This window comes from Maniola hyperantus, chromosome 2, assembly GCF_902806685.2.
Source record: "Maniola hyperantus chromosome 2, iAphHyp1.2, whole genome shotgun sequence".
Lineage (NCBI taxonomy): Eukaryota > Metazoa > Arthropoda > Insecta > Lepidoptera > Nymphalidae > Maniola > Maniola hyperantus.
This window is the reverse complement of record NC_048537.1, coordinates 13,680,971-13,706,689: the sequence shown is the minus strand read 5'-3', so window position 1 is coordinate 13,706,689 and position 25,719 is coordinate 13,680,971. Positions and strand designations below refer to the sequence as shown.

The 25,719-nt window shown below is 37.6% G+C and overlaps 2 protein-coding genes across 12 annotated transcripts in view; one reads left to right on the top strand and one right to left on the bottom strand.

Moving 5' to 3' along the window:
* Nucleotides 1–25,719, top strand: part of LOC117992918 (glycogenin-2-like) — a 172,376-nt gene that overhangs the window by 103,928 nt on the left and 42,729 nt on the right. The window lies entirely within an intron of this gene.
* Nucleotides 1–25,719, bottom strand: part of LOC117992954 (guanine nucleotide exchange factor DBS-like) — a 124,376-nt gene that overhangs the window by 79,636 nt on the left and 19,021 nt on the right. For 6 of the 11 annotated variants that reach the window (XR_011238143.1, XR_011238142.1, XM_069506835.1 and 3 more), the window contains one exon: nucleotides 20,732–20,848. The exons of 2 other annotated variants lie outside the window; for them this stretch is intronic. Coding sequence is in view for 7 of the 9 variants with exons in the window: in XM_069506835.1 (XP_069362936.1) it covers nucleotides 20,732–20,848 (117 nt within the window). In the remaining 2 variants the exon portion in view is untranslated. Of the gene's footprint in view, nucleotides 1–4,445; nucleotides 4,544–6,371; nucleotides 6,463–17,145; nucleotides 17,589–20,731; nucleotides 20,849–25,719 lie in introns of those variants that run through there. 3 more of the 11 variants (XM_034980696.2, XM_034980717.2, XM_069506864.1) reach the window with 3 other exon arrangements.

The following is a 25,719-nucleotide window of genomic DNA, read 5'->3' as shown; positions in this document are numbered from 1 at the left end:
CCACTTGGTATAGTTATCTTACTTTGAAAATTGAAAATACTAATTAATTATTTGTTCATGAATACATTTAATTATTATCTTTTGTGATGTAACCACAAATTCACGGTTTTCGGAATTAATCCTTTACTAATAAGACCTATCTACATACCTAGTAATTTTTCATGATTCTAGGTCAACGGGAAGTACCTACCATATAGGTTTTCTTGAAAGACACGACGGACAGGCGGACAGACAGACAGACCACAAAGTGATCCTATAAGGGTTTCTTTTTTCCTTTTGAGGTACGAAATCCTAAAAACAACAATATAAATAAAATATAAACAATATGCATAAAAAAAAAAAAAAACAACAAAAACTGTCAGTTTATCGATATAAACCCCGATGGGTTTATCTGAAGGTTTCAAAATATTAGTCTCGGAAGCAGGTAAATCATACGAAACGCCTATTCAGTATCATGTAACTAAGACCACAAATATTTGGCTCCGATTTTAGGTCAAACAGCACAACCACAAAAGCCTACTTCGTGAGCCATTTAGCAATAACGAATACGTGCCGAATCATTTTGAATTTCCATAGTCAGAGAAGCAATTGTTCTCATTTCGTCTAGGTAGTATGTTACGATTAAAATAAATGGTAGAGGAAATAAACTGAAGTTTAGCCGGCTAAACTTATATATCTATCATTACTATTGCAATTTGTAAATGTACGGTGTACCTATTATTATAGGTAGCCTACATTATATTATGTATATAAGCAAAGGGTAATAATGTTAAAGCTAATTAAGAATTGAGTAATTCATCTTCATGTGTCTAAACTTTACATCATCCTTAACCCATTTATTATGTTTCTTTAGGTCAAATTACGAATTGGTAACTTGGCCCTTTGGATGGCCATTGCTTAAAACCGACATATCTTTGAAAAGTTAGGTGCCCGAAATCAGAACCCCTGAAATTCCGAATAAGAGGCCGACAACAACCATTAGGACGATATCAGTTCATTATGGCGACTCCATGCTCGTGTATCCTAATCCTAGAGTATTTATATAAAGCGTTAAGACTGTTAAGTTAAGCCGGGTAATCTTAAGTGTACCATCAACACCAACATTATCCATACACAAAATCGATGGCCCGTCAGGCATAGGTACAATATGTATGTCCATTGGCCCGAGTCGAGCGTCTGGTAACAAAAGATTCAATTTCCCGTCGACGGTCGAGCCCACACGACCCCATAGCTATAGGATCTAGAAGCCATAGTTAAAACTTAACATGGTTCTATTAAGGCTATGTAGATCTATGTTCTATACTTAGGCGTACCATAATTGCTTCAGTGAACACGACTCAGACACTGTACAATCCGATTATTTACTTTCTAACTAAAGCAAACTAGGTACATAGTATTTAAAAAGAAATATGCGAAGTGACCTGACACATTCAGATGCTTTGAATAAAATTGGCAGCCAGTGGGGACTGTCGACAGGAGTGAAAACTAGCGGCCCTTTCAGCGTTATTAACTTGTCCCAAGAATGGTATAAATGACTGGCTTATCTACCACATCGAACATAATTAATTGATCAAGAAAAGTTACAACATCAGGCCTATAAATCAATTTGCGAATATTTTTTTTAAATGAAAATATTACCTACAATAACTTTATCTTATTACTATACAAATCATGCCCGCGTGGAAGGTTGCCAAGAATACTGGCTGCATTTCCGCGCTGTACAGCCAGGCTGATCCGTTGCACAAAAAATGAGCCAAGAGCCAGCCCTTCTGTCACCAGATGATAGATATGTACAATGAATCAAAACAAATTCACATCGGTCTGAGCTTGAAACAATAGTTCCAGCGAAATCAATGTCATCTAGTTTCGATGCGATGGCGATGAAAAGCGAGATGAATGATAGATCGCGCATCTAGGCAACATCACAATTGGAACTCAGCCCGGATGCTAGGCTTCATTCGACTGATACAATCCACAAAGCCAGAGTAGGTACCTACAGGTAAATGACGTCAGCTCTTCCATGTTCTCTAAAATATGTGTTGTAAATTGTCCATCTTGCAGATAGTAGGTAGGATAACACATTATGTTTAAAGGCTGTTTCGACAAATATCGGTAAAAATATTCAATGCAGATTAGTTACTTATGCATTCTCATCCAATGCCGTTTTCTCAGATTTGTTTAAATTCTCGTCAGTGATCATATATCTATCAAATTACTGAATTTTTGGGTCATGGTAAAAAGTAAAGTAAATGAACAATATCAAACTCCTGTTAGTCGGGTAAAAAGAATCTGCTGGATGATGACGAATTGAATTTGACAAGGCTTACGCTTGACTACAATCACAGCAAATAGCAGGTGATGATGCAGCCTTAGGTGGAACGCACCTACCTAGAAGATGCCTATTTACCTATTTTTCTTTTGAAAGTAAGTATACAATATTAAAGGCAGCGGGGATAATGGAAGCCGATCCTTAGGCGGAATGACCTTACATTTCGCATTCTAGCAGTGCGTATTAGGAACGAGTAGATTAATCTAAAATTGAACTAGGTCTGATTTAAAGAAATTCGGCAAGGAGTCAAGGACTAGGTGTTTATATATCCAGGTAGGAACCTAAAGACTGATAACTTATTGATCTTCAAAGATCAAAGTATCAAACGGGTCGACTACGTCGAAGATGATAAAAGTGTCTTAGGTAATAAAACTAAAATATAAAATATCGTGGGAAAAGGAGCAGTTGTTTAATTAATTTATCCAAAACTCACGGAAATTAACAAAGCATCCAAAAAATCAATAAAGAAACGAGTTTTGATGAATCACCTTCTTGTTAAATGTGAATCAAGTTTTTATTCAGAGTTCATTCACACCAAATATTAACACGAAGATTTTCACAGAAATCGCATAATATGCAAACCTCTTCTAAGTATGTTTAATAGATCGCGGACTATACATGGTTGTATAATTTTTTCATATTATCATCAAATAGATCGATAAATAACCCACTGCGCAAGTTCAAGGTCATAGTTCTTTTTGATGGTGTGTGTACCTAAATACCAAATCAACAGTAGGTACATACATAAAACAAAGATTAAGTGCGTAATGATCTCGGTCATTCAGTGTAATGAGCTCAATAAATATCTCCGAGTACATAATTTCCGAGCAAATTGCTCCATGTTTATTGCGCCGAGGCAATTTTCTGTATCGAAGATCATTGTTACTGTTTTACGAATAACATCTTTACGATATTGCTTCTCCACAGTTTCTTTCAAAGATGTGTTCTATTATATAACAATCTTATAACTTCCTAGCCTTCCTACCGAGTACCAATAAGGACTCAATACAACATTGATGTAGGAGGAATTTCTATGATTTAGCTTAAATATGTGTTATTATATATCTTTGGCTTATTAGTAATTTTGCTTTAACCTAAACTTACAGATTATCTTTTATACTAAGATTCAATATTGTATGGATTAACAGAATTTAAACTAAATTTCAAGACATTCCGCGGGCACTACAAAATGATACGTCTATCATTTCGTTTAGTCCCATCATTCATAAGGTAAGATAACAAATTCGTAGGTAGTTATATTCAAAGGAAGAAAACGGTTATGGCATCGATATAATATGTGGGAGTTACAATGAAAAATCGCAGACACTCCAGAGGTCATTCACACCTACTTTTCGGGTCAATAATCTAGGAATATTGAATTATGAAAGGATTTCCATACAAGATTGTCGAAACTAGGTAGAAAGAGAAACGATAAAGTATTTCATATAGAAATGACGAGAAATGTTAAATCGTAACTGTGGTAGGTATGGCTGTGGCACTTTTGAAGATCAAGTATTCAATTTAGTTCTAATATTTTAATGCAAAATTAAATAATATTGAAAAAATAATTTGGTCATAAACATGCCATAGAAATTACGTTCGTAAAAGGTTATTTTATTCATTACATTACCACCAGATCAAAAACAAATCCAAATATCCAAAGGCCAAATACCAGAGCACTTATCGTATACTTATCCAAAGCCAAAAACCAGAGCACTTATCCTGTTGCTTATCCAAAGGCAAAGATCAGAGCACTTATCCTTTTACTTATCCAAAGCCAAAGACCAGAGCACTTGTCCTGTTACTTATCCAAAGCCAAAGATCAGAGCACTTATCCTGTTGCTTATCCAAAGCCAAAAGACCAGAGCACTTATCCTGTTACTTATCCAAAGCTTCCGATATAAATCGTACACTAAAAACTTGAATTATTGAAACAAGACGGTAATTTTGTAATTTCGACACAGATATCAATGTTTTTTTTTAAATCTTTTATTAAAAGGCTTTTAAATTTATGTATATCAGCCTGGATATCAATTTATTAAGATGTATTTCATCGCTTTAATATATGTTAAGCTTTAATACGATATTTGGTATTATATACTTAAAGTACACTTGCCTAATTTCTGGCTTTTTATAAAGAAGTTAAGCCGCATGTGCGCAAGCGCAAGCCGGTAGTTTATCGGACACATCTCACGCGCCGCTCGCTCCGAGCGCTCCCGTACATTTAAATCGGTATTCGGTAGACCACAGTTGATACGGTTTCTTCACTCATTCACCGACACTTCACACAGTTTACCATCTACAGACATGGCAACTTGCAAATCCTGCCAACTTCCAACGTGCTTCCAACTCATCAAAGACTTTGATTTTTCTAAAATGCTTATAAATGATCTGTCTGTATATATAAAATTCAAAGTCTTGACTGACTGACTGACATATATAAACAGCCTAAACCGCTGGTTTTAGAGACATGAAATTTTGAGGGTGTGTTCTTTGTAAAGAGTAGGTATTCACTAAGAAAGGATTTTTCGAAATTCTACCCCTAAGTGGGTTAAATAGGGGATGAAAGTTTGTACGAAAGTAAGTCATTTTTCAAATTATTTGCATGAAAATTGGTATTTGGGTTTTCGGTTTCGGTTGAAGAAATAAGTACGTGTTCCAGGATTTTTGGAAATTCAACTCCCACCTCTATTTTCTAAATTCCACCCAAGCGAAGCCGGGGCGGATCAGCTAGTCTAATATAAAGGCTAAGAAGTTGTTCAATGAGGCTTTTTTTTTAAAGATACATTCTTCACGTGCAAAAAGTGTTTTTCTTCTTGTTACTGAATCTGCAGTTTCCAAATCCGAGATCATCGCTACTACTTTTTGCTTGCCACTATAGTCTGATTTTTGTTTTTCTTGATTCTATAGATACATAGTTCGAGTGTAAATAGGACGTTTTTGTTGTTACTGAATCTATAACTTCTAAATTCAAAATCATCTCCTTTTTGCTCATCTCTTGGTCGTTTGGGTTACCACCTGACTCGGTCACAAACATATTTTTTATCTTAAGTAGAGTTTAGATGATAGATGAAGACTTTTGTAGATATGTATGGGTTCGTTGGGTTGGCAAGATAGTCCCACTTCGACAAAGATCAGCTTATTTACCTGTCGGAATAAAATGTCGGCAGCCGACTTGTTGGTACGTCTGTAGATATTAATTCACAGACTCACGATTATAACTATAACAAATACAGGTGTTCAAGTAAGCCTCCTACACCGTTACCGTTAGTCATTACAACTTTTTAAATCCGCCATTTTACGTGATTTTGACGTGAATCTGAATTGATTTTCCACATCGTTTACTTTTTTGATTGGTTTTTTGTGTTTTGTGATCTCTTTTATCTTTGAAGTGAAAAGTGTTAGCTTTCTTGTTACGTTCTGTAAAGAGATCATTGAGTTCTGTTATTTCGAGTCATCATTAAACCAGTTGTTTGGTGCATTACTTTTAGCCACATACAATTTATATGTTTTCCTCATTTTATACTTTCCTTATCAGAATCAATACTAGTTTTCAATTTTTATACCTATAGTTGTTGTGATGTTGCTACTGTAAAATGTAACGTATCAAATCGGTTCAGGAAAATAAATAGACGAATATAGTTAAGCATCGCGAAAATTCTAAGATTTAGTACCTAAGTATAAAAAATAAACATTTAATTCATGTTAACTATACATTATAGATGATTAAAATTTGGACTTGATTCTCGTACTTATAGATCTTAGTTGTATTGTTAGTTAAAAGAGGTTAGTCACGTATATACGTACAAATTATATGAGTATCTCACAAGCCATAACTACAGAAGTTGATAATAAACCATCACCAATGATTATAACCTCTACATTACACCTAGATAGTAAACCGTAAGACGTCAACAACGACAGTACAGTTGCAACTTGCAGCACATCTATAATTCAGAAATAATGTACGCTTCCATGAAGCTGCAAATAACAAAGACATTCCAAGTGCACGTCACAGAGCATTATTGTAATAACTGATTACCGCTGAATCCGAAGCACTGCATCGTTGAACGCACGCGGCAACACACACTACCGGCCACTGCACTCACACTCATACTGTCGCGTTCAGACATCACTGGAAACCCAGGTATAAACACATTATACATTATGGCATTAGTAGACCCGTGACCTTGGAGTGATCATTCACGAAATTGACGCTGTGTATCAAAACTTCAAAAGTATCCTGATGTTTGGACCTCCTAGTATTAGAAATCCTTGACTTTCGATCGCTCTTGTCAAAAGTATCACTTTTATTGCAAACACATAAGGTTCAAAGTACAATTCACAATCGATTTAACACGTTATGTTTACTCAAACGCAACTATTCATCTGAAATTTGAGGCATCGTTATCGACGATTTTGCTTTGCTGCCAGTCGATGAGATAACTGGGGATCAATAGAAGATGTGCGATTATTATCAGCAAGCTGACTTTCGGAGAGAGCGTAATCTTTGACTAAGAATACATACATAAGTACGTAAATTCTCTAATCTAAATATATAAAAGGAAAAGGTGACTGACTGACTGACTGACTGACTGACTGATCTATCAACGCACAGCTCAAACTACTGGACCGATTGGGCTGAAATTTGGCATGCAGATAGCTATTATGACGTAGGCATCCGCTAAGAAAGGATTTTTGAAAATTCAACCCCTAAGGGGGTGAAATAGGGGTTAAAATTTGTGTAGACCACGCGGACGAAGTCGCGAGCATAAGCTAGTACGATATAAAAATATGATTTACTTAAACAAGACCACTGAAAACTTGTTGACGAAAAGTATCTCTTATATCGCTAAAAGTACATACCTAACTAATTACAAAAATCATTAGCATAAAATTGACATGCGAATATCATCATTAAATAAAAATAAAAATAAGTAAATTTTATTTAGGGTAAAACTATACAAGATGCCCCACTTTTTTATAGACTTCTTTAAAACCTTACTTTTAAAGTATTAGATAAATATACTGGTACTTAATGAAAAAACAATAATTTAAGAATCTTTTGGCATATTTATTTGGTAGTTCAGACTTATCAATAACACATAATATTAGCTTTTTTAAAACCTATGGTGGGGCGTTTTGTGCGGTCATTGCATGACAAGATGCCTCAGTTCAGTTTCAAAACGCCCCAGTAAAATAGAAATAACAAATCTTCAGAAATTTTAAAATAATTATAATAAAACAGTCTAGTTAGAGATCGACTTTTAAATCACATATTGTAACTTATACTCTTTAATGTATACTTTATTTTTTCTTTATTTTTTACTTCGTGATAGCTTCTCTCTCTTAGCTTTTTACCACAGTTATTACACAACGGTTTGTACATTGTACAGAACTCGTGCAGCCAAAAAGAGCAAGAAGAGCACTTAATCCAGTCTTCTGTTGATGTCGTTTTATAATAGTCTTCAGTGCATTCTACACATCTGTTTTCGTTGTCTTCTTCGGATATCTCTTCATCAGAACTTTCTTGCTTGTTTTCGTCTTCACTGTCGCTGTCCGATGATTGAAATACAGGTTTAATCTTCTTTGCTTTTTTCTTTGCTGGTCTTTTTCCTTTTATATCCTTCTTAACAACATTCTTTTTATCATTTTTTTAGATAATTTACATGTTTTCGTTGGTTTCAAGACTTTTCTTTAATCAACTTCCGTTTTTGTATATTTTCTGTTTTGTTGTATATGTTCAGTTTCAGACCAAGATGCCCGCAAAGTAGATCTTACATAATTACGTGGCATTACTGAAAAAATGTAAAACATACGTATTATTTTGTGGCACTAAAAATGGGGCGTCTTACACCGTGATAACTGGGGCATCTTGTAAATACCTTAGTACAAGATGCCCCACCTCAAATGCCGGCGCCACTAAACGGTAACAACTGTGAGAAACGTACTAAATCGTAGGTTATTTATCACAGATTTTGTATTTCTAACTATAATTTTGAATAACAAATTAGTAGTTTAAATCGAGAAAATTGTATAGTACTCACCTCAATATGTTCTAAGGTCTAATTCACTGATTTGACCACAACTTCAAAAATAAATGCAAGAAACACGTGTTTGCGCCATACAAGTTGAAAGAGCACTAGCGGCTATGTCGGTGTGTCATCGTAAATCGCCTATCTTAATTTGTGTGAGTGTGAGAGTGGTGAGGCGTCTTGCCCGCTGGGGCATCTTGTATAGTTTTACCCTATTTATATATTTTATTTATATTTATTTTAACTAGTTAGGATACTTTATATGCTCCGACCTGTACGCCACTAGAATCTAGATGCGTATTTGTATGGATTGTAACCAAAAAATAAATATGTAGATACTTAACAAAAAAAATCACATAGATATATAACTTTTAAAAATAACGGTCAATTTTCTCTTAGATCCGAATAAGATGAAAACAACGAAAGTAAATGAAAAAAAAGAGCTAACAATTAATAATAAAAGACTAGAAAAGAGGAAAAAGAGCGCATTGTATTGTTTGTGAGCGGCAAGCCGAATCATTTCCGAAGCTGGAAATGAGGCCACTGCGGCATGCTGTATACAGAATCGGAATGGAACGACAGTTATTAGCTACTAAACAACAGGTTCAGATCGACGGCGGTCATTAAATTTTTAATTATGATGCAAGGAGTTAACGTTTAAATGAAAAAATAATTTAACTATTGATATTCTAGCTAGTTACCATCCTATCGGCAAAGCCATGCCGCCAACGATTTAGCGTTCCGGGTGTGGGTTTAATAAAAACTCCTATACCCCTTCCAGGTTAGCCCGCTTCCATCTTAGGCTGCATCATCACTTACCACCAGGTGAGATTGCAGTCAAGTGCTAAATTGTATCTGCGCCAGGGAGATCGTCAAAAATATTTAAGCAGACAACATATTGCGGGAGAATAACAGCGACAATGTCACGATCGCAATCATCTCTGATTGGTTAACGCTCGCTCACTATTGGCTACAATGCATTGTTGCAACAAGAATCGCATAAATTCAGCCAATCAGAACAATTGAGATTGTAATAATGATCGATGCAGGTTTTAGACAATCGCCCTGGATAAATGTTGAGCATGGACAAGACAATAATATTGTGTTGTTTTCGTAAGTCTGCAGAAAACTACCCCACTGAAAACTTTGAAGAAAGAAAAAGAAGATTTTACATGGCATGAAATTATGAAGGCGAAGTCTTGAGCATCTTACGAAAACTTAATATAATAAAGTTGGGAGTAAACAAGCCGAGACCCGGCCACCTCCGACGAGCCTAGGTGACCTACATTTTTCTTTGAAAAATGAATACAACAACATAATGAATGGGACTTTCGGAGGAAATGTGGGCATGGAAATTATATTGCAGTCTTTCTGGCGCTTTTTATTTCCTAAATATAATAGCATTGTTTTTTGCGACCAACGATTTTAAAATGCTTAAAAAATGCAGTGCTACTAATGGCATGCACTCCATGAAGGCAAAAATACATTTGATATTCCAAGAGACGTAGACGTGCGTGTGTGCTGTTCTCAAAGTGTGTGAAGTCTGCTAATCCCCACTTTGCCAGCGTGGTGGACTATCGACAAACCCTTCTCATTCTGAGAAGAGACCCGTGCTTAGTAGTGACTAGTGAGCCGATGATGGGTCGGTGATAATAATGATAATGCGTATGTAACGACCTTGGCGGTACTTTGCTTTGTCATTTGTGTTCTGTAGTTGACGCAGCCGCCGCTTGCAGCCATTGTTCTCCCATCCTTGACAGTTGGCACTCGGACCGAGTTATCGTTCACGAATTAGCATGAGCGGTAAAAGAGCAATTTGGATTTCCTGTTCAAATCACGTTTCTACAGCTACACAGCGTTTAAATAGGGTGTAACCAGAACGCTGTGAAAAACGAAGACAGGATCACTGAAGACAGGTGATAGTATTGATGATTACTGACATAATACCATAAAACCCGGCCAAGTGCGAGTCAGGCTCGCGCAACGAGGGTTCCGTACTACAGTCGTATTTTTTCAACATTTTGCACGATAAATCAAAAACTATGCTTCATTAAAATAAATAAAAATCTGTTTTAGAATCCACAGATGAAGACCTTTCATATGAAATACTTGATATAGTTATCTTACTTTGATAATTGAAAATACTAACTTTTAGTTCATGACCACAATTTTTTTTTTTGTGTGATGTAACCACAAATTCACGGTTTTCAGATTTTTCCCCTAATGTCAGCTATAAGACCTACCTACCTGCCAAATTCTAGGTCAACGGGAAGTACCCTGTAGGTTTCTTGACAGACCGACAGACAGACAGACAGACAGACAGACAGACAGACAGACAGACAACTAAGTGATCCTATAAGAGTTCCGTTTTTCCTTTTGAGGTGAGGAACCCTAAAAACGCGAAAAAAATATAAAAAAATCATATAATTTTGTAAAAGTTTACGACATATTGCAAATAAAACATCCGACTGACGGTAGAGGTCAACGAACGTTGCGTAAGTAAGCCACTCGGAGTCAATGCTGCGTCGTAGGCGGGGCATTGACCCGAGTTTTGCACGCTATACATTAACATAACAGCTCTGTAACAGCGTAGTAGCTACGTAACTAGAACTACGTACTTCACCGATTTGACAATTGTTCTAACCTTGTTTTTTCACACTATATACAAATTACGAATAAGAGCGATGTTATTCGACGTATTTAGTATTTACAGTTCACAGTAAAAGCCATCCATGCACGAGAGCGGCTGTTCAGCGGCGTTTAACTTTGTTTGCATTCTCACTACGTTCGTGAATACGGTCTCGGCCTCGTTTGTATGTAAACAAAGTTTCCCAATTTTTCCAATAGAGAATTTAAATATTTACTTTTTTAACCTTTCAACAGTTTTTTTAGGGTTCCGTACCTCAAAAGGAAAAACGGAACCCTTATGGCTTTTAGGATCACTTCGTTGTCTGTCTGTCTGTCTGTCAAGAAACCTACAGGGTACTTCCCGTTGACCTAGAATCATGAAATTTGGCAGGTAGGTAGGTCATAGGAGACATTAGGGGGAAAAATCTGAAAATCGTGAATTTGTGGTTACATCACGAAAAAAAATTAAAATGTGTTCATGGACAAATGATTAGTATTATCAACTTTCAAAGTAAGATTACTATATCAAGTGGGGTATCCATATGAAAGTGCTTTACCTGTACATTCTAAAACAGATTTTATTTATTTTATGCATAATAGTATTGGATTTATCGTGCAAAATGTCGAAAAAATACGACTATAGTACGGAACCCTGGGTGCGCGAGGTTGACTCGCACTTGGCCGGTTTTTTCCGAAAGTACTCTTATTTATTGGTTGTGTATGTAACCTGGGCGCGTTTGGAACCCTAGTAGTTTTAGTTTTAAGTTTACGTAATCAATTATCTATAAGCTGTGATAGCCTAGTGGATAGGACGTCTGCCTTCTAATCGGAGGTCGGGGGCACGCCAACTTTTCGGAGTTATGCGCGTTTTAATTAATTAAATATCTTTCGTTTCAACGGTGAAAGAAAACATCGTGAGGAAACCTGCATGTCTGAGAGTTCTCCATAATGTTCTCAAAGGTGTAAGTCTACCAATCCGCACATGGCCGGCGTGGTAGACTATGGCCAAAACCCTTCTCACTCGGAGAGGAGACCCGTGTTCTGTAGTGAGCTGGCGATGGGTTGATCATGACATGTCATGAATCAATCATCACATCTATATCATCCTACAAAACCAACAACTGACTAGCACAAAGAGTACAATAATACCTTCTTTGAATAAATGAATTAACTTTGACTTTGACTAAACTATAAGTTAATTAAAGCTTAACAAGCAACGTTCGCGCCATATAATATTATGAAATCTTGTTCATCGACTAGGTATCTGTCTTTCTTTCAGCTTTGAGGATCTCAAAGTCAAATAAATTTTTCATAGTAGGTACTATTGAACACTTTTTGATTGTCAGTTGTTGGATTTGTAACATGATGTAGATCGTAGCTACTTCTAGCGTAACATCTCAAAATATTCTAATACTCGTCCGGAGTTCAAAGTATGTTGCTGTATGTTATAAATATGTTGCTGACTTGAAGCAATTTTTACCCGACTACGGCAGTCGGCAAAGTCAAAAGGAAGGGTTATGATTTTGGCAGTCTATGTATGTATGTAATGTGTGTATGTTTGTATCTAAGTGTGTTCCTCTGTAGCGGATTAACTACTTGGCCGATTTTTATCAATGAGGTGTCAATTGATTTGCTGTTATAATCCGGGTGAGATAGGCAGTAGGCTTTATTTTATACGAACAAAATCGATCTGAAGGATGTTACATCCTTTTGGGTGGGGGTCTTTAAATATTTTTTTTGCTTTTGTATCGAGTGGGATGTCACATGAAAGAAAAAAAAATACTGAGTTCATAAATATAAATATAGTATACTATTAAAATATACCAAGTAACTCAATTTTACTATAATATTTGAGCGTTTATTAAGATGATCGTTGTCGGGTTTTAGTTTTCAACTTTAGGTATCTTGGAAATTTTAATGCAGTCACACGAGTCCTTTGTTTCTTTTTGTGAACTCCTAATTAAAATATTTGAAAATAAATCATTATGACTGCGTGTGAAAATATAATTCGAGTTCATATTCTTTTATGTTAAATAAGTAAGTATGTTTGTTATTTTCTTCGCTACATGAGAACCATTCATTTTCGTGGAGACAATAAGAAGTTTTGCAAATGAGATTCTTGACATTGCTATAGTTTACTTAATAAGAACCAAAAAATTGTTAATTATTTTAATTACTACCTACCCCTATTATAAATGAGAAAGTTGTTGGTTTGTTCTTCAATCACGTCGCTACGGAGCAACGTATTTACCTACCAGAAAACACCAGCCAAGTGCAAGTCAGACTCGTGCACTAATGGTTCCGTACTACAATTGTATTTTATCGACATTTTGCACGATAAATCAAAAACTATTATGCCTAAAAATAAATAAAAATCTGTTTTAGAATTTACAAGTAAAGCCCTTTCATATGATACCCCCACTTGGTATAGTACTCTTACTTTGAAAGTTGAAAATAGCAATATTTGTTCATGATCACATTTTAATTTTTTTCTTGTGATGTAGCCACAAATTCACGGTTTTTAAATTTTCCCCCTAATGTCTGCTATAAGACCTACCTTCCTGCCAAATTTCATGATTCCAGGTCAACGGCAAGTACCTACTCTATACTCTTTTGACAGACAGACAACCAAGTGATCCTATAATAAGGGTTCCGTTTTTCTTTTGAAGTATGGAACCCTAAAAATATTTAGATTAGGTTAGATGGTTAATAATTTAATATAGAAACCAAGAAATTGGAAGACAATAACCGTAAAGGAAGACATAAACAAACATACAAATGTGTAAGGATTACCTTGTTGCTGGTGTGGGTCTCCGATTCCCATAGTATGTATAATGATTAATATTGGCGAATACAAAAGGTTTGTCATATTTTTCCTTGAAATAAACAAAAAGGTGTTTGCATTGACCTATTTTCATAAAAACAGGCTTAGATATTATCTAGGTGTTTATCAATCCAGGTTATCCAGGGCACACCATAGCCGCTATCTAGAGCACTCGGGCACAAAAGCTAGATAGCTAATGCTCTGTGGAAGCAACCAGCCGGCACGCACCGCTCGCGTTATTAGATTGATAAAGCACGTTTGAGAATTCCTTTTAGTCTAGTAGTTTTATGTTTGGACTTGTATACTGTCGGGATTATAAGGATTTTGATGGACAGGGTGAATCTTCAAGTGATAATGCCCTTTGCAAATAGAACGAAAGCACAAACAATTAAAACTTATAAATTCACTTTTGAAATTAAGTAAGGCTTAATTATTTTTATAAGTTTAGTATAAATAAAACTGAATTGAGACTACAAATCAGAATGTCTTTTATACAAAAGTAAAATTAGTACAAAAGGCCTAAGCTTATAATATTATAATCCATACCAGTCAACCTTCAAAAATGGAATAAATACTCTTTTGCAGAGATTTTTCAAACGGGTGAGTAAAAGGGGATGCAAAGAAATTGTATAAAAAATTTGAAACGCTCTAGTTTGTGATCTCTGTACTTGTGCGTATTTCAGTTTGATTTTAGCACTCAAAGTGAATAGGTATCCGTTTTTACTGCATATGAATTTAATTTTAGTAAGTAGTGAACCACAGAGTTAGAATTGTTATTGTGTAGTGAACGATGCAAGATTATTTTCATTCGCTGCTTAGATCACATACATTTAATGAAAACAAATCAACTTTCAAAAACAAATCCATTAGATAGACGAGGTTCTGCAGCAGTCAATTTCGTTAATCATGACTATGAGAGATGATTGATGAATGACTGATGAAGCAGAGAATTGCTATGCAAATTATGTCATGTAAACAATCCTCCACACTGGCTGGCCCAGTGCGGATTAGCAGATTAAAGCAAGTAATACATAGTTCTTCTAGTGCCATGTCCTATCAGAGGTTGGTAATCATTAATGCTAGGTAACTGGATTTTGTTCACTACTCTCCTAAACAGTGACCTTGTACCTAATCACGTTGAACCACTGGCGAAGGTTCTTAAGCCAGGATGTTTAGCTAAATAAAATACATTGCGTGATGAAAATTCAAAACGTAAACTTACCTACGAGAACTATATATATCAAGTACTTAGGTCGTACAAAAAAACGGAAGTTTACCATTTATAAAACGAAAGATTTATATTTTTCATACATTCTTCTTGTAGCACGTTTTATGTCCGGTAACACCTGGCATCCGCCGACCGGCGCGGCTCCTGGCTCCCATAAATAATACTGACATAGGGAAAGCAGGTGCGGCTCGGCACTTATGTGGTTAAAAATTAACGGTTCTCTATGTTTATCATTAGAACAAAAATTTCCTAAATTAATTTCAACATTATTTTATTTTATTATCTTAATTTTTATGGAACGTTTGTCCGGCACGTTTCAGCTAACTACTTAGTTGTTCGCGAATTCGACGACGTTGAATTCCTGTTTGTAAAAAACCCCTCTATTTATGTGCCTATCACAATCGGTTCAGCTGTTTATCAGGGAAAATGCATTGATATATTTTTTAGTTATTAATTTCGTTGGAATGAGAACAACTTCTTATTTCATTAGGTAATTAGGACGTATAAAGTAGGTAGGTACTTGGTTGGACTTGGTATGTCTTAAACTGAATGAGTCGAGCCCAGCATCTCCAGGAAGACTTGATGTCGACGGAACCACCTGAAAGCTATGTAACAAACTTGGGTCTATAACAATTTATATGTCTACTAAACTTTGATTCAATATTAAGTAGCTATGTTATGTTCTACTTTGGATATTCAGAGCACCAGACAGACAAAAACCGCAGGCGGTCGTATCATGATCATGTCACTTGATATAATTGCACTTGACTGAATCATACAAATTACAAAATATGAATAAATAATAATAATTATGAGTTAATTCAGTTTATTAAGAAACCAAGAAGTCTTCTGATGCCTCAATAAATCTAGAGAGACCTCACTTAAAAGGGTAAAAAATATTTAGAACCATCTGGGGCAAGTTCTCTTTCAGATAGAACCGCTACAGTGTCCTTCAGACTATTATGATGGACAAAATTAAAGAAGAAAATCATGGCTTAGGAACAGTCGGGAAAGGACAGGGATAGCCGAAGTAGAGCTACTTTTCTTTTGGACGGTAGACAGGGCATTTAGATGTCATAATGACGGTGTCAGAATTCAAGACCTTCAATAATTATGACGAGATGAATGCCGGTCATCTGGTGGAAATGCACAAGAACAAGATCGAAAATTAATCATTGCCTTTGTTAGTATTATAGCTTCTCAAACTGGATGTCTGATTAAAATATTCAAGCTGGGCATGCGCACAAAAACTTGTAGGGGAACTGGTCAGACCAGATATCTAACCGACATTATTTCAAAAAGAACTCGTGAAGCTCCTGCTTACCTACCAGTAAATATTAAGTCAAATCGCTTTGTATGGTGTCCGTGGGATTTCGACTTTGCAGACCATGGTGCAGACCGTGACGATGCCTTACGGTACGATATTAGGTTTTGTTTTGTTGTTGTAGGTTTGTATAATATTCTATGTATAATGTATGTATAGGCCGCGGCAAGTTGAGATGGCAATCAGGGTATGAGGCGGAGGGACGCACGTGACACGCGCACGTCACCCGCACCGGGTTAGTGCGGGGGATTTGCAATCTCAACCTGTCGCGTACAAGTTTGTGTATACAAGATACTTCAAATTTTAATCTGTAACTGTCACTTCTACTTTTTTTTTGTAAACTTGGCAAAGGCAAAACTCTACGATCTTTTCTCGTATAAAGCTTTGTCTCCCACAAAGCTGGTTATTTATAGGAGTAAAGAGTTATGTGACTTGGCTGTACTTCATACTTTATTTACATTTACTTTTACCTTGTTTATTGTCATGTATTATAGTAGATAGGTTAGCTATAGCGTTTGTTGTTACGTAAATAAGTACATACTTAGATAGGCACTAAACTAGCATTCTATTAAGATAAGACTTTGTTTGTTAACTTGTTGTTACTAAGTTTGTTTAGCGAGGCTATTAGATGTAGAGTCATAATATTATGTAGGTACTATAGAGACGCATATTATTAGTCTTATTTATATTAATGTACCATACAACAGACTTTATAGTTCGTTATTTATAATAAAATCTCAAAAAAAAATAGTAGGTAGGTAGGTACTAGGTACTTACTGCCTCCTCCAAAAATGATTTCCAATTTATTAGGCACTTCGAAACGTATTTTCATACCACTGCCTGTCCCCCTTGTCAAACACTGGCTCACTTGCACCGCCACAATTAAAACTTAGTTATTACCTAATTATGTAATTTAAAAAACAATTAAACTTATAAAACTAGGTATCAAGGCTGCAAAGTCATCGATCTTTTCCTGCCTCTTGAAAACCAACAAGAAATAACATACTTATCCAAGTTTTAAAAAATCACAGTTGATTAGGCTGTATGGTCTTTGACCTTTGTCTGCCGCATAAAAAACACAACACAATAAAAGTTCGGAAATTAAATTTGAATTTCGAACTCGCGTGTTGACCCGGGCTAAATGGCGCGCATCGGATCTACCTACTCAGTGACAACGGAACGCGGACTGAGCGGCGCCGAAACGAGTGCCGTCCGCCGGCCATCCTTCCGCATGGGACGCCTGACGCCTCCCGCCGCGCCGCCCTATATCCACAGTCTACTGTGATGTAATTTCTTGTGACGGATGATTGAGAAGATAAGAAAAGATAACGTCAAAATATTGACATTTCTCTGCTGTACTGTACCTACCTACTTACTCAAATAGCTACAAGTCTCAAAGTCATACCTGCATAATACTTAATAACAGTTCTAAGAAAACTTACTAAACTTCCAGTAGGAGCGTCAAAGTTAAGTCTTCCCTGACAGGCCTGTTTACATTTGTGATGTAATCTCTTGTGACGAATGATTGATAAGGATTGATAAAAGGTACTACTTTGCAACTCTCCGCTCCGCTCAATGTCAAATCTACGAGGCGTAGTTACTCTGAGATATATAATAGTGAACAGCTAGTTCCTGAAAACTTATTCAGGTTTACTTCGAATAGTAGAATCACAGAATAGCCCTAATGACATATCTCGGTGGCCTACCTTCAGACCATATCATAATATATTGGGAGGCTCCCAGATCTCACTATGGCCATAGCAGTGTCTTCCATGCTTGACTCGCCTTGGGAAGTTGGGCTTGTTCCAAAGGAAACAGTTCTCGGATCTCACGAGCCTCTCTTTGAAACACGCTTGCTTGTGCCCTAGCAAGCTGCAATCATCCCAGGTCGTATCGATGCACGATGATAAAATGTCTGTGCTGGAACCGCCACTCTAGACTATATTGACGACCTTGAAGTGGCCCTAATCGCCGGTCTCTACCCACTGTCCACAAAGAATGACGGAGAGATAAGGAGTTAACTAAGCTAAAGTAAGTATAAGTAAAGTAAGCTTGATAAACGTAGGCGCTACTTTGCCAGTGATAATTGTATAGGAGCCTATAACTGATCTATTAATGCACAGCCATCGAATTTTTTCTGCGATCGATGTGCAAAACCCCCTACAGCCCTAACCATTGCCAGGATGGACCAGTAGAACTTCGCGATCGGACCACGGGCAATAAACGAAACCACTGTGGGGTTAGAAACTTAGACACTCACAAAAAAAGATTTTTGAGCAATTCTATCGCTAAGGAGGTTAAGGACAAAATTTTGCATAAAAGTTCATAATTTTTCAAATTGTAATAGTATCTACCTACTAAATGAAAATGGTATTTGAACCATGAAAAATGGTATTTGAACTTTCGGTAAAAAATAAGAAATATGTAGGAAATTCAGGGTTTTTGGAAATTCTATCCCCTGATCGATTTTCAAAAATCAAATCAATTCCACTTAGTGTAAACATATGGCTCGACCTCAGCAGCAAATGAGGTCCTAGATTAATTTCCAATTTGCACGATTTATGCTGATCTTTTCTAATCCCTTATTATAAATGTGTTTGTTTGTTGGTTTGTCCTTCAATCACGTCGCAACGGAGCAACGGATTGACGTGATTTTTTGACAAAGACCTGGAGAGTGACCTAGGCTACTTTTTATCCCGAAAAATCAGTCCCCACGGGATTTTTAAAAACCTAAATCCACGCAAATGGAGTCGCGGGCATCAGCTAGTAAATGAATAATTGATTAGTCTTGATTCACTGACCGTGGTGAGGTCAAGCGAAACTTTCATCGATAAAAGTTTATATCATTGCATTTCATTTTCACTTTAGTATCCGGCTCTGGGATATCAGTATATTGAAACCTTCTTTATTTGCGACTAAGCATCCTCAGACCTCATTGCTGATGGTCGTAAGTCACGTGACTTCTACCTATTTACTGAATAATGGTAAAGGTTTCCCGAGGATCAAATGCGGTAGGTTCCCTCTCTTCTGCAATCTGTATTCGACTCGATTTAGATACATATTTAGTTCACTCTTTCACCGGCATTTCGAATCTCTTATATTCTTTTATCAGAGGCTCTCTGAGGTACAGGGGATAGGAAAAGGCCAAATATGGACTTAAAGCCGGTCAACCTTCCGGTCACCAACTTGAGTCATCGTCGGGTCAACCCATCACACTCACTTCTTAGTTGGTAGGTACCATTTAAATAGAACAACATAAATTCAGAACAGGTCAAACTACCTCCCAAGACTTCAAAAAGAAACATTGTGACTTCGCGTTATCCAAAGAGCAATATCAAGACTTTTACAAGTTTTACACTCACTCAATTACCTACTCCGTATGTCTGTCAGTGTTTAGCAATGTTTTCTTCTTGCTGTAGCCCTAACAGCGAGCAGCATTCTATTTATAGCGGCGCGGGACGGCCGCTGACGGATCCACCTAGTTGGCTTTTATCTAGGAAATGCAGTCGCATCAATTTATGGTGTTAGGTTCGTGCTTTGATGACTAACTGCTTTTATCGCCACTTTGGCGAGTGTTCTGTTTCTGTATGTTCGTTTTAATTTCATATTGCTCTTATTTCTTACATTTGTGTAACGAGGCGAACTTGATACCCACGACTTAGAGCTGTGGTTTTTGTATTCGTTTGTTAAACTTGAACTCCGAAATGATTGCTTACGCGACAGGTTGAAATGGCAGTCGGCGAGGGGACGCCCCGCACACCCGCACAGCCCCCGCGCTAACCCGGTGCGGGCGAGCGTGGCTGTGCGGGCCGTCCCCCCGCCTCGTACCCCGATAAGTAAGTACATGTCCACATTATACAAAATAGATATAGTGAGTAGTGATGTTCCGGATATCCGTATCCGTTACTTTTTTAGCGGATCTTTTATCTTATTAATTTTTAGGTGATTAGGTAGCACTAAAATACTATTAAATAGTTCCAAGTTGTACTACTATACCTAAACTTAGTGAGTATACTCACATCAAGATTGATTTACAAATTCGGCTCCGCACTCTGTCATTGTTTTCACCAAACAAGTTGAGCTAATCTATAAATCTAGTCACAGATTTTAAACAACTATTGTTTGGCTGCTTTTGTATCTTTATAAGCTAAGATTATGGACATGACAGTATGCTTGCTTATATGAGCTGCGCATCACAACGCGAAGGAAGCATGTGACACTGAATGCGCACATACTCGTGTAGGTACGATTTGTAATACAAGGAACATGCAAGGAACTGTATGAAGCACGTCTGACGTAACATTTCAGCTCGTGACGGTGATGGCTCGCAACTGCAGGAGAGCAACCCCAACACGCGTTCTACCTTCATACAATTCCTTGTCGCCGTCGTCGCGTTGGTTGCCGTTGCGTCCAGCGTCACTGCCGCCACGTAGCGTGTTGTAGTGTTTTGTCTCAGAGGTCTCGGTATTTAGGCATCTCCCTGTAGGCAACACAAACTTTCTACTTGACTTGTCTCATAAGGTCTACTCTTTGAGGAGACTGAAATAAAGCGCAGCACGCCTGTTTGATTCGCCACAGAGGCTCAAGAAAATAAAGCTGAGTTTAAGTTGGTATCACAAAAGACCATGCCCCTTGGTCCCACTTCACCCTGCAAGTATACTATGCGCCTTACTTTTCCCCCTGTAACAACGGCGTGGTAGGTAGGTACCTGGTACTGTAGCAAATATCCGACTCTATCGGTAAGAGACGGTCTTGCGTCTTGGTCCATATACATATACCTAAGAACCTTAGTGAAACTATATGCGATAGGATGTCCTTAGGGAACGATATAGCCCGTTATCAGGCAAAAGGAGGTAATACGGTTACTGTAACGAGGATTCGTTGCCTTTGGCAAAGTTGGTAGCTTTTCTAATTTAGGTCCCCAAACCTCCTGGGTGTTGTTCAAACCTTTTTTGGTCGTTCTACATAATAGAAGTTAGGATCTACCATACGTTGCCCTTATGAGCAATTTTAATATTAGATTTTTAGTCAAACTTACCAACCTATACTCAACCATTGGCAATGGTACATGTACCTATACTGACTAATCTACTGTAGTCTATTAGTTAGTGAAATGCGACTTGAACATCTGACATGTTCCTGTCATTTATCTGTTTGGGTTTGGGCCAGGATTTGGAGTTCCAGGGCGCGCTTGGCCGTACGTTCGTAAGTTTTAAGATTAGATAAATTCTGTCAAATTCAACGATGGATAATAAAAAAGTTGAGAGTCGTGGAGTCACCCAATATAGTGATGGTAGAGTCTTGAGTCAAAATATGAGGTTGATGTATTCATGATATTATTTTAAGATCTCACCTGATGGGTAAAAGTTTCTTTTAAACAGATAGGTAAGTAATAATTAATTTTCTTAACGCGTGATACTAACTAGGTACTTAGTCATCGACGACACCTACGTCATAATTACTTAGGTGCCCAGCTATTCAGTAAAAGTAGGAACCGGAGGAAGGACATGACAATGTGGACGGCAAACAAAAGCCGGTGGGCCGCGGCCGGCATAGCAATCAGCGAGCAGTCGTCGCCGTCGTCGGTACGTCTTCAACCGATGTACATAGACTTAAGAAAATTGATACATCTATCTATTTTGATATATTATTTTTACTATAGGTACACCACACCTACTACATAGAGTTTTCTATAAGTTAATATTTAACGGGCCGTCAAAAATTACAAGAAAATAGGTAGGTACCTATCTACTCATCCATTCATATCTGGACGAACGCGTCAGCGATAACCCAATATGTCGCGATTTTGTGGACATGGAGAAATCCTTCCAATGAGCTGCATAGCTCAATGGTTAAAGGAGCGGACTGAAATCGCAAAGGTCGCCGGTTCAAACCTCACCTATTGCAGTATTGTCGTATCTACTCCTAGCCTAAGCTTGACGCTTAGTTGGAGGGGAGAGGAGAATATTAGTTATCATGATGTACTTGGCTAATATTCTTAAAAAAAACAATGATTTCTATTTTACATACTCCCTTGTGAAAGTCATTTTCAGTGTGCTCTTTCTTAGCTATCATGCTTGAAGGTAATCGTGTACATCGTTGGACATGCCTATAGACATTAGACATGGCTCATACTACTTTTTAGGGTTCCGTACCACAAAAGGTACCCTACAAGAGACCTATGTCCAGCAGTGGACGTCTTTTGGTGATGATGATGATGATGATGATGACCTCAAAAGGAAAAACGGAACCTCTATAGAAACACTTTGTTGTCTGTCTGTCTGTCAAGAAACTTACAGGGTACTTCCCGTTGACCTAGAATCATGAAATTTGGCAGGTCTTATAGCAGAAATAAGGGGAAAAATCTGAAAACCGTGAATTTGTGGTTACATCACACAAAAAAAAATTGTGGTCATAAACTAAAAATTAAATTTTCAATTCTCGAAGTAAGATAACTATATCAAGTGCGGTATCATATGAAAGGGCTTCAACTGTATATACTAAAACAGATTTTTATTTATTTTTATGCATCATAGGTTTTGAATTATCGTGCAAAATGTCGAAAAAATACGACTGTAGTACGGAACCCTCGTTGCGCAAGCCTCACTCGCACTTGGCGGGTTTTTCAATCGTGCCAAGGTCAACAAAGCTGCGGAGGTGTAACTCATGTAAGTATCTATTCCGTGTATTCTTCAATTTTCATGACCATTATGTCGTCTTCACACCACTCTATAGTACGCGACAGGTTCAGATTGCAATCGGGGAGGGAACGCCCCGCACACCCGCACAGCCCTCGCGCTATCCCGGTGCGGGTGACGTGCGGGGAATCCCCCCGCCTCACACCCCGATTGGCATCTCGACCAGTCACGTACTAGAGTAGAGGTATTTGAGACAATAGATAGGTAGGTACTAAGTACTAACCAAACTTAGTCAAATAACAATAAAATTTGTGTCGACCTCGAATCTAATTCATGGTCTAACGAATCATTGTTGACGGCTTCGGGACAATTAGTGACAATCATCTTGTCGATAGTTTCTCAAAATATTACTCAAGACCATAGTATCAGAAATCCGACCTAAGTTAACTAACGATAAGTTTTTTTTATAGACCAGCGTTTGGCTGCAATCAGACCGTGGCAAATAATACAGCCTAAGATGGAGCGCATCTTATACATATTTAAATTAATCGATTTCGACAGCCAAATATCCATCACCAGAAGACCGCAGTGTTTCAGGTTTCTAAAAATGCTAAAAAATCAGTCACTTTTCATTAAACAGACTAGCACAAAAGTAAGGAAAAAATCTACGACTTTTCATGGAGGGGTATGAAAAGCTATCTATGAAGCTTATAACTAGGTACTACATATAAGGAACACACCCTGGAAAGTTCCTCATTGATTAAATTTAAAACAATGTTATTAATATTAATAGAAAGATCATTGCCCCTGCCAACCCTTTATGACAAACAATGGAACAAGGCTGGCCTTGCAGTAATAAAATCCCACTTACGACTAAGTACCTATTTACAGTGCGTTTTGTCAATTTTCATAAACACAAATTGGACACAATATCGGAAGAGTGCAATATAATGCGAATTATTATACATATTATATTGTGCTAAAGGTTCATATATCTCTAAGTGAAAAGAAATAGACCGGACACCCGGTCAGGAACAAATTACAAGTAGAGTCAGAACCTCGCGGGGACTGGTCGTCGTGTGCAAGGGCCTAACTACGATTTATTTTTATTTTTAGTAGGTATTTACTACCTACCTGGTGCACACAATTTTATTCGCGTGGGTTTAGTATTTTAAAAATTTCGTGGAAATTATTTGATCTCTAGGGATAAAAGCAACCCATCCCTCTCTCTCCCGGTATCCACAGCTACATCTATATGCAAAAAAACATGTCCATGCAGTGTGAGTGGAGGACAAACAAACACACTTTCGTATTTGTAGTATGGGTAGGTGTAGGGTGTTTGTTTGTATTTTTGTGTCCAATAAAAATACTTGTTTTGTTCAACCCACGTTCAACCTAAACAATAACCAACCACAAGAGTCGTGACTCGTAAGTGACGCGTAAACAAACTGGCTTCGCTTTTAGGAAACCTTGTTGGCTCTGTCTATGAATCCCTTGGTCTGCGATATCTTAATAATCAGCTTAGCAATATCATTTTACTGTGGGTACTAGGTACACTTTTAACCAGCGGCTAGCGCTTTTATGTTTGTTAGAGACAAGACAATGGGTTTTAATAACACACTGCACGGCATTTTATTCTTTAATCATAATAGTTTGCTCGCTCATTTAGCGGACACAGCCACAATGAGCTGTGGTATCTGAGCATGTGGGGAGCATTTACCACTGCTTCTTTACAACTAGGTAGGTTTTTAAAATTCAGATACATAAGTTAGCCCTTGACTACAATCTCACCTGGAGGTAAGTGATGATGCAGTCTAAGATAGAAGCGGGCTAACCTGGAAAGGGTATGGCAGTTTTTATTTACGCCCTTTGGTTTCTAAACGGCATCGTACCGGAAAGCTAAATCACTTGGCGGCACGGCTTTGCCAGTAGGGTGGTAACTAGCCATGGCCGAAGCCTTCCACTAGACCAGACCAGAGATTTAGAAATTATAAAATTCCAAAGCCCTGCCGGGAATCGAACCCGGGACCTCCCACTAATAAGACCATAGCGCTTACGTTTCGATAGTAGACATTTATAGTCCGCGACAGGTTGAGATGGCAATCGGGTTATATGGCGGCTGGACGCCACCGGGTTAGCGTGGGGGCTGTGCAGTTGCGCGGGGCGTTCCCTCCCCAATTGCCATTTCAACATATCGCGTACCTACCTACTACAGTTTACTTATTTTTTTTTATAAAGACGATAATATTATATCCCCTCGAATAATGGCTTTATTGGGGACAAAACAATGACTTCTGTTTACAAATTGACGCGAAGAATTTAATCACGTAGACTACAAGAAAAGATAGACGGTAAACGAAAACGACGAGGTGGTCCGACCAGTTAAAGGAGTCCAGCAGGTGAGGATTTTATCACATTGCGAAATGGCCACCGACAGAAGCCGATGGAAACAGATAATCCATTCGAGGGCAGGTTGCCAGGACCACGATCTTCAGCAATGAAGGAACGACCGGAGAGAGAGAAAACGAAAACGAGCAGGCAAATATCGTAGCGTCAAGCTGAAAGGTTACACCTATTTACAGATTTTCGAAAACTTACTGTAGGGCGAATCCACCTAGCTATTTTTTTTAGGTCCATGACATACCTACTGAAAAAGCGTAACAGCTTACAGCACTTCACTATTTTGAATTTGTGTAATAGCTATTCGTCATTT